Source organism: Lynx canadensis, chromosome C2 (assembly GCF_007474595.2).
Source record: "Lynx canadensis isolate LIC74 chromosome C2, mLynCan4.pri.v2, whole genome shotgun sequence".
Classification (NCBI taxonomy): Eukaryota; Metazoa; Chordata; class Mammalia; order Carnivora; family Felidae; genus Lynx; species Lynx canadensis.
The window spans coordinates 140,895,834-140,911,648 of record NC_044311.2 but is presented as its reverse complement, the minus strand read 5'-3'; the positions used below and the strand labels follow the sequence as shown (position 1 = coordinate 140,911,648).

General features: G+C 39.7%; 1 protein-coding gene across 1 annotated transcript in view; it reads right to left on the bottom strand.

The window, feature by feature from the left end:
- Positions 1 to 15,234: 15,234 nt before the first annotated feature.
- The window catches only part of LOC116738300, a 214,202-nt gene continuing 213,621 nt past the window's right edge, over positions 15,235 to 15,815 (bottom strand). Inside the window, exon 4 of the mRNA XM_032594596.1 lies at positions 15,235 to 15,453. Within this exon, the coding sequence (XP_032450487.1) occupies positions 15,350 to 15,453 (104 nt within the window). The 3' untranslated portion in view covers positions 15,235 to 15,349. The remainder of the gene's footprint in view (positions 15,454 to 15,815) is intronic.

The window sequence follows — 15,815 nt, the reverse complement described above, 5'->3', positions numbered from 1 at the left end:
CATGGTCTCACAGTTTGCGGGCTCAAGCCTCACGTCAGGCTCTGTGCTGATAGCAAAGCGCCTAGAACCTGCTTCAGATTCTGTGTCTCCCTCTCTCTCTGCCCCTCTCCAACTCTCTCTCTCTCTCTCTCTCTCTCTCTCTCAAAAATAAGTAAACATTAAAAAAATTTTTTTAATTACTCAAATGCTCAGATACCTATGCAAGAAATCAAGGCTCATGAAAAATCAGGTAAATACGTCACCACCAAAGGAAACAAATTAAGCCCCAGTGACTGACCCTGACGAAATGGAAATCTATAAACTATCAGACAAAAAATTCAGAATAATACTCCTAAGGAAGTTTAGTGAATGATGTGAAAGCAGAGACAGACAACTAAACAAAATTAGGAAAACAATGCAGGAACAAAAAGAGTTTGACAAAGCAACCAGCAAAAAATAAAAACAAAAACAGAAATCCTGCAGTTAAAAGATACAATAACTGAACTGAAGAATTCAATAGAGAGTTTCAAAAGTAGACCTAAACATGCAGAGAAACAAATCAGCAACCTGAAGGATAGGGCATTGGAAATTACCCAGTCAAAGGAGAAAAAAGAAATTAAAACGGCAAAGAAAACCCTATGGAAATTAAAGGATAATGAAAACCAACAATATTTGCATCATAAGAATTCCAAAGGAATAAAAGGAGAAAGGGACAGAGAGTCTATTTAGAGCAAAAATGGTTGAAAACTTACTGAACTTGGGGAGATAAATGGATATCTAGATCCATGAGGCCCAAAGGATCCCAAATAGGTTGAACCTAAGGGTATAGGGCTACTCTAAGAGGCATTATAATTATATTGCCAAAAATAAAAGGCAAACAACAACAACATTTAATAGAACCAGGAGAAAAGAGAACTTACATACAAGGAACCCCCCATATGGCTATTGGTGAATTTCTCAACAGAAACTCTTCAGGCCAGGAGAAAATGGGTGACATACAAAATAATAAAAGAAAATAACTGTCAACAAAAATTCTATACACAGAAAAGCTGTCCTTCAAAAATGAAGGAAGGATAAAGATTGTCCTGAACAAACAAAAGCTGAGGGGGGTTCATTACAACCAGACCTGTCTTGCAAGAAATGCTAAAGGGAGTTCTTTAACTCCCCTTATAATTAACACAAAAATAAAAACACAAAAAGGTAGCATGAATCTCACTGACAATGGCAAATATATAGTCACATTGGATTATGCAATATGGTAATAGTGATACACCATTCACAACTCTAGTTTAAAAATATTTTTTAAGAATGTAGCAAAAATAACCATAAATACAATAACCTGTTGTTATTTGCACCATATAAAAAAACCATAAATTGTAACAACAATAACCTAAAATGTGAGAGGCAGAGGGGAGCCTAGGAGGCTCAGTTGGTTAAGCATCTGACTTTGGCTCAGGTTATGATCTCACGGCTGGTGAGTTCGAGCCCTGCATTGGGCTCTGTGCTGGCTGCTTGAAGCCTGGAGCCTGCTTCAGATTCTGTGTCTCCCTCTCTCTCTGCCCCTCCCTTGCTTGTGCTCTCTCTCTCAAAAATAAATAAACATTAAAATGTGAGGGGCCGAAATAAAAATGTAAAGTATAAAAATTCTATTTAAGTTATTAATAGGTTTAATATAGGTTTAAAATAGAGTGTTATAAGTTTAAGATATATTATGCATGCCTCATAGTAACCACAAGGGAAAATCTTGTAGTAATAACACAAGAGAACACAATAAATAAGTCAAACTATATTGATACAAAAAAAAATCAAAAACACACACAAAAAAGACAGCAAGATAGGAAACAAGGAACAATGGATCTACAAAAGAATGAGAAAAAAATTAGCAAAATGGCAATAGTAAGCCCTTACCTATAAATAATTACAATAAATGTAAATGGATTATATTCTTCAATCAAAAGAATGGCAGAGCGGATAAAAAAAGTTCAACAATATCAGCCTTAAAAAAGACTCACTTTAACCTTAAATAAAAGAAAAAGAAGGCAAGTATAGCTACACTTATATCAGACAAAATAAACTTTAAAAATAATAAAAAAGAGTCAAAGAAGGTTATTATGTGATGATAAAGGAATCAATACATCAAGAAGATACACAATTGTAAATATTTAGGTGCCCAAGAAAAGAGCACTTTAATACATAAAGCAAAAACTAACAGAGTTAAAAGGAAAAATAAACAGTAATCCAATAATAGTTGGAAACTTTAATACCCCACTCTCAACAATGGATAGATCATCCAGACAGAGAATCAATAAGGAAACAGTGGATTTGAACAACACTATAGAACAAATAGACCTAGCAGATGTACACAGAACATTCTGTCCAACAACAGCAGAATACACAATCTTCTCAAGAGCACCTAGAACATTTTCTAGGACAGACCATATGTTAGGCCACAAAACAGGCCAGCAAATTCAGGAAGACTGAACTCATACCAGTAGTGTGAAACTAGGAATCAGTAATAAGAGGAAAACTGGAAAATTCACAAACACATAGAAATTAACATTTTCCTGAGCAACCAGTGGGTCAAAGAAGAAATTAGAGGAGAAATAAAAGTTTATTGAGACAAATGAAAATGGAAACACAACACACCAGAACTTATGGGATGCAGCAAAAGCAGTTCTAAGAGAGAAGTTCATAACAATAAATGCCTACATGAGAAGTAAGAAAGTTCTCAAACAACCTAACTGTATGCCATAAGGAATTAGAAAAAGAAGAACAAATGGACCCCAAGGTTTGCAGAAGAAAGGAAATAAGATCAGCACGGAAATAGAGAATAGAAAAACAATAGAAAAGATAAACCAACTAAGAGTGCTTCTTTGAAAAGACAGAATTGACAAAATCCTAGCCAGACCAACCAAGGAAATAAGAGAAAAAAATTAAACAAATCAACAAAATTACAAATAGAAAAAGAAACATTACAGCTATTACCATAGAAATTCAAAGGAACACAAGAGACTGTTAGAACATAAATTAGTGCAGCCACTATGGAAAATAATATGGAGGAATCATTAAAAAATTGAAAATAGAACTACCATATGATCCTGCAATTCTGCTCCTAAGAACATAACCAAAGATACTGAAAACACTACCTCAAAAAAGATATCTTGTACCCTCATATGAGTTCATAACAGCATTATTTACTATAGCCGAGACATGTAAACAGTCTAAGTATCCATCAATAGATGAATGGATAAGGAAGGTATGGGGTGTAGGGTGGTGTGTGTGTGTGTGTGTGTGTGTGTGTACACAATGGAATGTCACTCAGCCATTAAAAAATGAAGAAATCCTACTATTTGGGACAACAACAATGGACCTTAAAAGTAATATGCTAAGTGAAATAAGACAAAAATAATCCTGTATGATCTCACTTATATGTGGAATCTTAAAACAGTAACAACTCATAGATAAAGAGCTCAGACTTGTGGTTTCCAAAGGTGGGAGGTGGGAGGAGGGGGGATAAGAGGAAGGTGGTCAAAAGCTATAAATTTCCAGTTTAAGATAAATAAGCACTAGGGATGTAATGTACAACATAATGACTAGAGCTAACACTGCTGTATGGTATATAGGAAAGATGTTAAGAGAGTAAATTCCAAGAGTTGTCATCGTAAGAAGACAATTTTTTCTTTTATTCTTCTTTACTTTCCTTTTATCGTATCTATATGAGAAGACGGATGTTAGTTAAACCTATTGTGGTAATCATTTTACAATATATGTAAATGAAACCTTCATGCCGTGTGCCTTAAACTTACACAGTGATGCATGTGAGTTATTTCTCAATAAAACTGAACAACAAAACTGTGTATCACTTCTATTCATTGAAAGAACACTGTGATAATCATAACTTTCTAGTAGCTGGTTAGAAAGATCTTTATTACAAGTCTGCTTAAACACTGCACTGCCTGCCTAAAAGAACACTGGGAGCAGATGATCAAATGTTTGTGTCATCTGGCAATCAAATCTAAAAAGTTTAATCCAACGTCATTGTCATAATTTGGTGAAATCCCAAAATGACACTAAGAATTTTGCTGAATAAAATAATCAAAAGAAATGCCTTAAGGTTTAAAATTACAGTTCCGGTCCTCGTAGTTAGGAAACTTAGTAGTTAATATATGTAGCATATTTTTCTTTCAAATACATTGATCTGACTGAAATGCACTCTGTCAGTGAGATCTAAAAGCTGGATTTGTTTTGAATGTACTTGCTTGAGTCTTAGGCACTGACGATTTTCTGGCTTATAAGACACAAAGCATTCAAGAGCTCCAGCCTATTCTAGTGACTGAGATTTTAGCACAGTTTTAAAAGTACATGTGCTTTATCTCTCTCCTGTAAGTGTGATCACATCCAATTACACCGCAGCTATGTGACTCAGTGCTGGGGTCTCTGTGACGTTCACAGTGTTGGTTGCAAATGAACCGTAAATTCCTTAGGAAAAATGGAGAGGAAAGGAGCAGTGGAAATTGAATTCTCATCATCTTCACCATCCATAAACATTTACTGCGTACCTCCTATGTTCTGCAAACATTACCCCCATAGGAGCCATTTCAGTCCGCACCATATCTCTTCTTTGAGTTGTTTTATGGCTACCCTTAAGGCTCAGCACAGGCCCAAAGACCTACAACCGATGACTATTTTTACTATTTGTAGTTAGTGTCACAAGAGCATAAAGGTGAACGTTACCAGTATAGACTTTTGGAGCTCACTGATATTTTCATAGATGATACATCTGAAAGGAAAACAGCATATAATGTGAAAGCTTTGAATTATGGTTGTTCAGAAACCAATGTGTGTGCTGTGGCCAGCATCTACAATATGCAATAAAGTGAAATGACTCATTATAACAAGGGTTATATTTTAATTGTCTTGGTTCCGTTTTGTTTCACCCTCCATTTCTGCTGATTTAGCCTCATTCTTTTGTACAGAAACACAGGGCTGAAGCCGGATAGACTTTATTTTGAATCCTGTCTCCTGCCTGTATTATTTGAGAGAGGCCACTTCATCTCTATGAAATTTAACTTTCTGCTCTGGAAAATGTAAATAATATAATGAGGTTCATCAGGTTTTGTGAAAATTGGATGAATACATGCAAAATTCTAAGTATAGTGCCTGGCACATAGAAAATGTTCTCTAAATATTAACCAAAAATAAGTTAACAAAAGAATAACGTAAGGACGGCAGCCTCTGGAATCGTGCTGTCCAACACATTAGCCACCAGCTACATATGGTTATTTAAATTTAAATAAATCAAATTTAAATTAGATGAAAAATTCTTTTTTTTTTTTTTTTTTTTGGAAAATTCACGTCTTCAGTCTCACTAACACATTTCAAATGCTGTATAGCCTCAAGTGACCAGTGGCTACCATACAGGGCAGTGCTGCTCTAGAAAAATCTAGGCAAAGTGCAGTGAGGTAGCAGGAAGGAGGTTACGAAGAAGGATACAGTCATCTCGTCCAGGAGAAACTGAGCTTTGCCAGCGAATGGTGACATCCTCCACAGATATGTGCAAAGAGGCCTTTGCTGTGCAAGTGAGGCTGGGGTCTGCAAGAAGCCCACTCGGTCTCTCCTCAGGGCCAGAAGCAGGGGAGGTATTGCAAGAGCTGAAGGGCTGAATCTAGAAGAGGGACCCTGGCCCAGGAGCTGGTGAGACAGAACCACAGGCCCTTCTCAAAGTCTACTCAGTTCTGCTGAACTGCCCTGCTCCACTGTGGAAGCCATTATAGGAGCATCCAGGGCCAAACGTATCTTCCCAAGGTGAGGCACTGAGGCGTGCTCCTCCATTATCTCATAATCTTGTTCCCACCACCAAATGAAAGCCGCGCTTACCATTCTTCCATTCTATTCCCAATCCGTCCCTGCTGAGCCAAACCCATTTTGCCAACTTTTGGCCGTAAGTGAGGTCAAGTCCAGGATGCATCAGACTATGTTGAGTCTGTCAAAATAGTGGAGAGCTGGGTGCTATTGCTTTATTTTTAACTTAATTAAAACACCCTAACACCACAATGCCAAAGTCATATGGTCACATAATGGCTTTCCAGATCCTCAATCTGAATGTGGTTGAAATGCGGTTTTAATTAAAGGGCCAAGTTGCAAGGGAGAGAGCTGAACTTGTAAGTCCAGTGCTTTTCTGGTGTGACCCCACTGTGTGGTATGACTCATTTCAAAGCGCGTCAGGACCTCCAGAAACGAAAGCAACATAACTGGATTCAAAAAGATCTCCAGGTGATTCTGATTTCCACCCTAATCCCCACCACACCCCTTGCCACTTACACTGGTTAAGGCAGAAGAAGGAATGAAGGCTTCAGAGTGAGAGACCGTGTTTTCTCTCACCTCTGTTGCCTTCTAGCTATGTGTTCTGAGCCGAGTAACTTGGTCTCCACAACCTCGGTTTTATCTAAAATATGGGAACACCACCACCTTTGCCAGGTTGTTGCCATGATTATAAACAGTATACAGAAAACAACTGTCATAAGGATTCTCTCTGGGTTGGTGAGTCCGACAGATACAAATATATATACCAATTCTCTTTCCAATGCTTGTTCTCCCACTTCTGAGCCTTACCACTTCTGTGAGCAGATATAATAGTTATCCATTGCTGCGTAACAAACTACCTGAGAATTTAGCACCTTGAAACAACTTTAACGATCTCAGTTTCTATAGGCCTGGAACCTGGGTATGGCTTAGTGGGGTCCTCTGACTCAGGGACTCCCACGGGTCACCTCCACGTGCACCTGATGAGGGACTGCCTCCAAGCTCTTTCCTGTGCCTGGAGGACTCTGTTGACAGGCTTCTATTCCTGGCGGGCTTTTGGACTAAGGGTCCGATTGACTCACTGGCTGTTGGCCAGGGACCACCTGCAACTTGAAATATGTCTGCTTGCTTCCCCAGCGCGAGCAAGCAACGAGAGCCATAAGGCGAAAGAACACGCTAGCAAAACATAGTGCCAACGAGAGGGGAGTCACAGAGTTAAACGCTAATCTTGGAACTGACATCCCATCACTTTTGCCACGTTCAGTTCCTTCGAATAAGGTCACCAGGTCAAGTCTGCCCAAAAGAGAAGGAGATTACACAAGGGCACAAATACCAGGAGGTGAGAGCACTGGCTATCTTAGTAGTCAGCCTACCACAGGAGGGATATTTTTTCTCATCCTCTGTGGGTCCATTATGTGGAGTTTAGTCGATCTTTCCTAACAGGACTGTACCAGCTCCACAGCTGAAAGAATTACAGGGCCAAGCTTGGCTGTGATCAAATTGCTTTTAGTGAACTGACGGGGGCAGAAAGGAGCCGTGACGATCCCAGAGGCATGCTGACTGGGTGAGTGTTGCATTCCTAAGAACACTGAACCGAGATCCACAACGTTTGTGTCTCTCGTGAACTTCATCTATGAGCTGCGATACAGCACATCGAATTTTGGCAGGGGAACGAAGTAAACCATGTACCACATACCTTATGGACAAGTCTTAACATGGCCCCGGTTCTAACCTTTGTTTTAACTTCGTGCCAAGATATTTAATCTCCATTAAGAAGAGAATTCCCAGACGAGTTTCCAGATGAGTGTTCAGTGGACCATGCTGCTACCTAACCTAATCTGGAATACCTTCACTAAACATGGAAAACAAATCTAAGGAAATGTTTGCAACCACAGGAACGTGTGCTGGGGACTTTGCCTTCTCTGGATGCATTAAGAAATAAATGGTTTTAAAATGTTCAGCTAGACCCTTCGATTTTAACCTGTTTCAGCTCTGCTTTCCCTTTTCCTACCCAGCTTTGAGCAGCTTTCGAGTGTGTGCAGCCCGCCTCCTATTAGTGCGAAGGGGAGGCAGGGGGATCCCTTTCTGAATCACATTTGGTCATAGGCAATAAGTGAATAAGAGATCTCATATTGTCTCCATAATCTGAAGGATGGATAGAACCAAGTGATCTGATTTTCCCATTTCTGTATCTCATTGTGAGTTAATGTCTCCATTATCACACAACTTTCGCCTTATTTTCGGGGTGGACTGGGAAGAACGTGAAGGCAGTTCAGAAGAATTAAGTCATTAAAGTCCAGTCCTTTCTGCTTTGTCTATGAAAATGCATTGGAGACCACTCCCTGGGTCTCTCACCACTCCCTGAACACACAAGACAAACTTGCTTCTTCCTCTTCTTTTTTTTTTTATGTTTATTTATTTTTGAGAGACAGAGAGTTTGAGCACGAACAGGGGAGGGGCAGAGAGAGAGAGAGAGAGAATCTGAAGCAGGCTTCAGGCTCTGAGCTGTCAGCACAGAGCCTGACGTGGGGCTCAAACTCACAAGCCGTGAGATCATGACCTGAGCCCAAGTCAGACTCCTAACAGACTGAGCCAACCAGGCACCCCCAAACTTGCTTCTTCAAAAGGCTTCTCACTTCTGTGGACCCCCTGCTCATCTTCCCACATGTAGCAAAAGGGCTTATACTCTGGGAGGTGTGATGATTTCTCCCGTCAAAATTCACAGATTCCCACTTCTGCCCCTGCTTCTACCTAGTTTGTACCCTCCTTGTATCCCTTGTTACAGATTTGTTAAATGTCTGTTTTTAAGAATTAGAAGAGGGGCGCCTGGGTGGCTCAGTAGGTTAAGCTTCTGACTTCGGCTCAGGTCATGATCTCACAGTCCGTGGGTTTGAGTCCCGTGTCAGGCTCTGTGCTGACAGCTCAGAGCCCGGAGCCTGCTTCGGATCCTGTGTCTCCCTCTCCCTCCCTGCCTCTCCCCACTCATGCTCTGTCTCTCTCAAAAATAAATAAACATTGGGCGCCTGGGTGGCGCAGTCGGTTAAGCATCCGACTTCAGCCAGGTCACTATCTCGCGGTCCGGGAGTTCGAGCCCCGCGTCAGGCTCTGGGCTGATGGCTCAGAGCCTGGAGCCTGTTTCCGATTCTGTGTCTCCCTCTCTCTCTGCCCCTCCCCCATTCATGCTCTGTCTCTCTCTGTCCCAAAAATAAATAAACGTTGAAAAAAAAATTAAAAAATAAATAAATAAATAAATAAATAAATAAATAAATAAACATTAAAAATTAAAAAAAAAAAGAACTAGAAGAAGAGAGTTTACAGTGAGTAGTGTATTCTCAGTGGGGTCCGTAATCCAAGATAGGGGTCAGAGAACTGGCACAAAGGCTATAGTCTCAGTTTTTAATTGATGGTATACATCGATCCAGATGTAGCTGGAGTGTGTCATTAAGTACGGTATTAACACATGTCACTCAAGTAAATGAACATGCTCCTCTTGACTGACTCACTTAGTGGGAACGAGACCACACACCAGTTTGGGAGCTGTGCTCTTACAATTCTTCAGATTAAATCTGGGCTCATTTTTTACATAAAAAGAATACCAACCAAATATCAGAAAATAATTGTCTCATAAATCACATTTCCCATAGAACAGATTACAATGTAATTTAGACTTCACAAGCAGTGTCCAAAGGATTTGCTAAAGGCATTTTTACTAAAATAAGATTTCATCGTTTTCCCATTACCATTTCCTCAGGGTATGTTAAAAAAAAAAGAAAGAAAGAAAAGAAAAGAAAAAAGAAAAGAAAACACTGAATATTCAGAAATGAAGCAAAAAAAAGAAGAAAGAAAAAGAAAACTGGTGGAAATAGGTTATAAAATGGCTGCCATCCTTTGTGCCGTTATCATTTGATATGTATAGAGAGCATTAGTGCGTTTATCCAAGTTCTGAAAAAGCAGTTATACGATTGTAAAAAGATTCTGAATGAAAGGATCCTTAGAAATGTATTACCTTACATCATAATAATTTTTTTGGTGCCAGGCACTGTTCTAAACATTTTACATTTAATTACATTGAATCTGCCGATCTCATCGTATAGATATTATTATCATCCTCATTTTGCAGATCTAGGAACTGTAAATGTATCATTTCATAATCCTAAAAAAAAAACATCTTTCGGTGAGAATAGATTTCTAATGATGCAAAGAAATATATCCATATTTACTCTTTGCTTGTAGAGCTACCTGTGGTGATCCTGTCACTGATCACAGAAGCTGCCTTTCCATGGCTTGGGTTCTAAACAGATAATTTTACGTGTTTGAACAATCTTAATGACTCATATCCTTCCTTTCATCCTTCTGTTGCAATTCATCACTTTCTCTTCTTCAGTTCCCACTTTTATGTACACTGTCGATGTGATGGAGAGTAAAAGGTCCCTCTGTTCCCTGATAAAGCACCTGGTCCCAGCAGACACCTGCACCCAATTATCTCTCAGGGCATGACTTTCACCAATACAGAAACCACTCTGAATTTTCTGTGAATGCCCTATATTTCTTTGGACCAGTACAAATGAATGAGTCAATATTTATTTTTTAAAAAAAGAGAGAGATAAAGGAAGAGGATATCTGCAGAGTGATGTTAATTTTTAAGTGATTTTGAAGGGACAGTCATGAATGTTGATAGAGTATATGAAAACTGTGAACACTGGCATCTACTTTGTCAGTATCTCAATATTCCTATGGAACTGGTTGTTGGCTTTCTGTTATACATTCAAAAAGTAAAAGAAAAAAAACTCAAGATCCCTGCAGAATTTTAAAGGGAAAATTACCTACAAGCAATAAAGTAATAAATTAGACAATAGCAATATGTTAGAAGAGTTAGGGGAAATGTTTAAATAAGAAAAAGGCAGTAATAGTCTTCTAGATAATTCTGCATAAACAGCAGCGTTCTCCAGGAATCCAGGAATAAAGTAGTTTTGCCCAGCACAAAGCTATATATGAATGAATGTCAAAATTAAAATATTTATGAGGTCTGCGTTTCTCCAGGCCAGAGCAATCTAATAAATGGTATTGCCCCATTCTGAGCCTCATTCGTTACTGTAGGACTTCCAGACTCCTGAAAAGTATAACCTGTGATTAGATTTGGGAGTCACCAGAGTATTTCTGGGACCTCTCAGTTATCAGGTAGCATCTTCTGCACCTCCTCTTTTACCGAGGTTATTGACTGGACATGCCAACCACTAAATTGCACGAAGGTCACGTGGCACTGCCATGCTGCTAGGGACACTGGTAAGATGGTTTGGTGTGCCCAGCCACCAGCACCATCATTGCTGCGGGAGATCCTGTGTTGCATCGTCACTGTCCACTATTGCAGCGGAAGAACTATCCTGGAGAATGACTGGGGTGCTGTGTCTGCCTCTGGCTGTTGTTGAAACCTACTGGCTGCGGACTCCAATAAAGTTAGGACACAGACACCTTGAGGCCTGGGCCACTGAAAGGGTAAGAGTCCCCAATATGCTAGCGCTTCCTATATTCTTTCCATCTTTTAACAAACGAATAAAATGCTGTACCCTGAGCTAAATGGGAAAAGAACTCTTTCTCTTTTACTGAAGATGCCAAGCTCAAAGCAGTTCCCAATGTCTCAGGGGCTATCTTGTGAAACTATTTCTTTCATTTTTGACCTAGTATCCTTTTCTCTCCCTTAAACTTAGACCATAGATCTACAAGAAAATAACTGTAGGACAAATTCTCGTGATAGACATTGTGCTCTTTTCATTAAAAAAAAAATTCTACTCTTCTCTGAAAACTAGGACATTTTATGGGAACGTAATTCTGCCTCTTTTCCTCCCTTGAGATGAAACTTGCCCAGGAGACTTCATCATCTCTCATACAAATAAAATCTCAGTGGATCTGCTCTAACACTTAGACTTTCGGACATGCTGGGGAATGAACAGTTGAAATTCAAAGTGGGCAACTGCATTCTGCACTACAAGCAAAATACAGTGGTTTCAATGACTCCCAGTATGTCTCCCAGTAAAGAACAAATAGCCATGGGGCGCCTGGATGGCTCAGTTGGTTAAGTGTCTGGCTCTTGATTTTTGGCTCAGGTCATGATCTCATAATTCATGAGTTTGGGCCCCACATCAGGCTCTGCGATGACAGCGTGAAGCCTCCTTGGGATTCTCTATCTCTGCCCCTTTCCTGCTCGTGCTCTCTCTGTATGAAAATAAATAAATAAACTTTAAAAACTTAAATTAAAAAAGTAAGAATAAATTTCCATAAAGCAGAGCTTAATTGAAACTAGTGTTTGGTCAAATTCAGATGAACTGAGAAAATAATTTTATCAACTTATTTAGATGGACTCATTACTTATTTCAATTTTTTATGTGAATTTGACTGTCATTTTGGCAATCAGTAGACATGTTCTTAAAGACAGGTCAGTAGAAACCAAAATAAAGGCCAAATGTTTATCTATCATATAATAATTTTTAAGCAAATATATGGCATGACATAAGATAACCTAAAGTGTTGATGGAAAAAAAAAAACGTTGAATAGACAGAAAAGTTAAAAATACTCTTTGCATAAAGCCTTTCTGTATCACATACCTCCCATTCTGTCCATCCAGATCTAATCTCCACCCCTCTCCCCTGTATCTCTTCCCAGGGAGTCATACTGTATGGACTACATCAGTGAGCTCCCTTGCCTACTGGGCTTCTGGTTGAGTTTGGCCAACAGGGAGCCCCCTCAAGAGAGCAGAAGGAAAACAAAGAATAGGATAGGGTATTTACTTGGGTTATTTATTTGGGCTGTGCCTCTTACACAGAAGTCTCGATTCTCATGGGATTCACTCATCAAGCAGCTGTTTCTGCCAACTCTTTCCTCTGCCCCATTCAGACCCAGGGCTGGTAACACTCCACACTGATACTAGCCTGGGTATACTGTGCAACCACTACCCACACATATCATTAAAGGCTCTTCCAATTACCCAGTTTGAGTGTGCCATTTGTTTCTTGTCCTGATTGAAACATGCATTCTTTTTTAAAAAATTTTTAATGTTTTTATTTATTTTTGAGACAAAGAGAGACAGCCTATGAAAGAGAGATTGGGAGAATCCGAAGCAGGCTCCAGGCTCTGAGCTGTCAGCACAGAGCCTGACGTGGGGCTCGAACTCACGGAGTATGAGATCGTGACCTGAGCTGAAGTCAGATGCTTAACCGACTGAGCCACCTAGGTGCCCGAAACATGCATTCTTAAGAACATATATCTGAATATGAATCATGTAATATATTAAAATAGACCAGAGGTCTCTTCTCGACTGCTCTGGGTTTTGTTACCTATTTATTTGAGAAAGCAAGCAAGACACCTGAATTCTAGTCCCAGCTCTACCGCTAACCAGCTTCAGGACCGTGAAGAATTCTCCAGAACCACTGTTTTCTTGAAAACAAAATAAAGGTGTTAGATTAAATGACCTCTAAGATCATTTCTAGTACTGTGATCCTAGGAGGGGAACTAACAAATTTCTTCTGGCAGCTTCCAAGAATGAACAAGCCAATAAAAATAACTGCATAGACTCATAAGGATATTTTCATGTAACATCCCTATTTCTTAAGTGAGGAAATAGACACAGAATAGACAGACTTTTTCAAAGTCACTGGTGATAAGCAAACTTCCTAGTGGCCATCATCAGGACCTCAAAGTCATTGCTTTTATCCACTGCACTGTGCCATTTCTCTCCACACTTGTTGGTTCAGCGTGTTATTGCCACACCCTTTCCTGTGCTTTGCACATACTGATGCCCCGTCTTTCTTATTTCCTGATCTCATTTGAAATACCAAATGATAATATTAGGGCTTCCCTAACAACCTGATCTGAGTAAGTCTCTAACGGCGCCTTACCATTGCTCTGCAGCACCATCTCCCGTGTGCTGCCTTCACAGCACTTATCTCCAGATGTACTTAAATATTGTTTACTTGTTTCTGTTCTGTCCCCTTTCTCCATTAGACTGTAAGTTCCCTGGGACCAGGGGCATGTCTGTTTAATGTACAACTCTATACCCAGCATCCAGTAAAATGTCTGGAAAAATATAGGCACTCAGTAAAAGTATCTGTTAAATTCATTACTGAATGTGTTTTCCAGAACTGCAAACTAGGGTATGGGATGTCGTTGCCCAAATGCTATAATAAGAGAACATTTAAATTTAAGCCCACAGTTCTTAAATTTGAAGTGATCATCTCAAGAAACGCTCTCCTTCCCTCTTTTCTCCTTTTCTCTACAGCCTTCCCTGATGGGAATGATTCAGAATGACGGGTGGTACCACCACCACCAAGAACCAGGGAGTCTTTGAAACAATGTGGTAGCATTTCAGGTGACACTATGTCTATGGAGATGCTACTGGCATTTAGTACACCACAGATGGCAATCACATAAAACAAAAAATCGTCCTGCCCCAAATGCCCCAGGGGTCAATATTTTCTCCAAGATCTTCCTCAGATACCTTCGAGTCAACCCAAAAGGTACAAATCCATGATTACGTGAAGTATCATTAATTTTTAATGTTTCAGATAGTTAATGACCCTAACACATGCCATTAGCAATGTCAGCTGACTGGCTGGCCTGAGGAACAAAGGGAGTCGTAAACGTTCCACCTCTATTCTCTTTTTCGAACTTCAGAGACTGATGGTTACACAGCAAGAATATCTCAAGTAGCGTATTGGCCTCTCTCACTGCAATTTTGCTTTGACTGCTACGTTTCACCCAAGTGATGGCCACACATTGCTGCCTCCAAGAGACAGATGCAAATATCCATTGTTCGAGTCAGGATGTATTTTTACCTGAGAGCAACCTGCATTCTATTCAAAGCGGAGCTTCATTTTATTGTCGGTGAAGAGGCCAGTGATAAGTTGTGAGTGTACAAGTTGTTGGGAATATGAATAACTGACATTGAACATAAGTCCTTTTTATGGTCTCCATTCATTAGGGGAAAATCCAATCAGGCAGCACTGTTTTCTTGTCATCAGGCTTGAAATATGGTTTGGAAATAAAAACATTGGCTTCTACTTGTCCTCAGCATGGATTTAAGTAAGTCAGGCCTTAAAACTATGAGATGGTGGTAAAATTAAAATAGTAGAGGCAATATTTCTACTTATATGAAGGGGAACAAAATAGAAAAGTCCATCAGGTTACCCAAAAGTAAGCCTGGTACATTTGTAGGCGTCCACTTTAAAATCACTTTTATCCACTTATTCATGCATTCGGGCATTTACTCAATCAACAGATTTTTATGGAGAACATATTTTGTGTCAGACACTAAAGGCTGGGTTGCTAGCAATGAAGAAAATGGGCACGGTCCCTTGACTCATAGAGATTACAGTAATCTCCGTGTTCTGTACCAGGAAAAAAAAAAAACAACACAAAACACGAGTCACTACAAAATTAATGTATTAAATTCAATTGTAGGAATTTATCAAATGCAACTGTCAGGTCACATTATCCTAAGAGCAACCGTATAGGTCATTAAGATTGAACATGTTATCTCAGAGGCAGGAATGCTGACATCCTGGGAGGTGAAATGGCTTAGCTGAGTGTAATCAGAGGAAGCAGCCAGCCTGGGGCTCTTACCAGGTAAACACAGAGGAAGCAGAGAAGATCTTCATCCACACCTAAGGCTGACAGGACCGCTGAAAGACAAAATACAACCGTGTGTGCACTTCAGCTAAAGTTAGGCTCATAGCTCATGTCATCTAAAGATTCTTGCCACTTGCTACAGCGTGGATGGAACTAAGGTGTATTATGCTAAGTGAAATAAATCAATCAGAGAAAGATAAATATACAATTTCACTCATATGTGGAATTTAAGAAACAAAACAGATGAACATAGGGGAAGGGAAGCAAAAGTAAGATAAAAACAGAGAGGGAGGCAAACCGAAAGAGACTCTAAAATATAGAGAACAAACTGAGGGCTGCTGGAGGGGAGAGGAGTGGGAGGAAGGACTAAATGGGTGATGGGCACTAAGGAGGGCACTTGTTGCCATGAGCACTG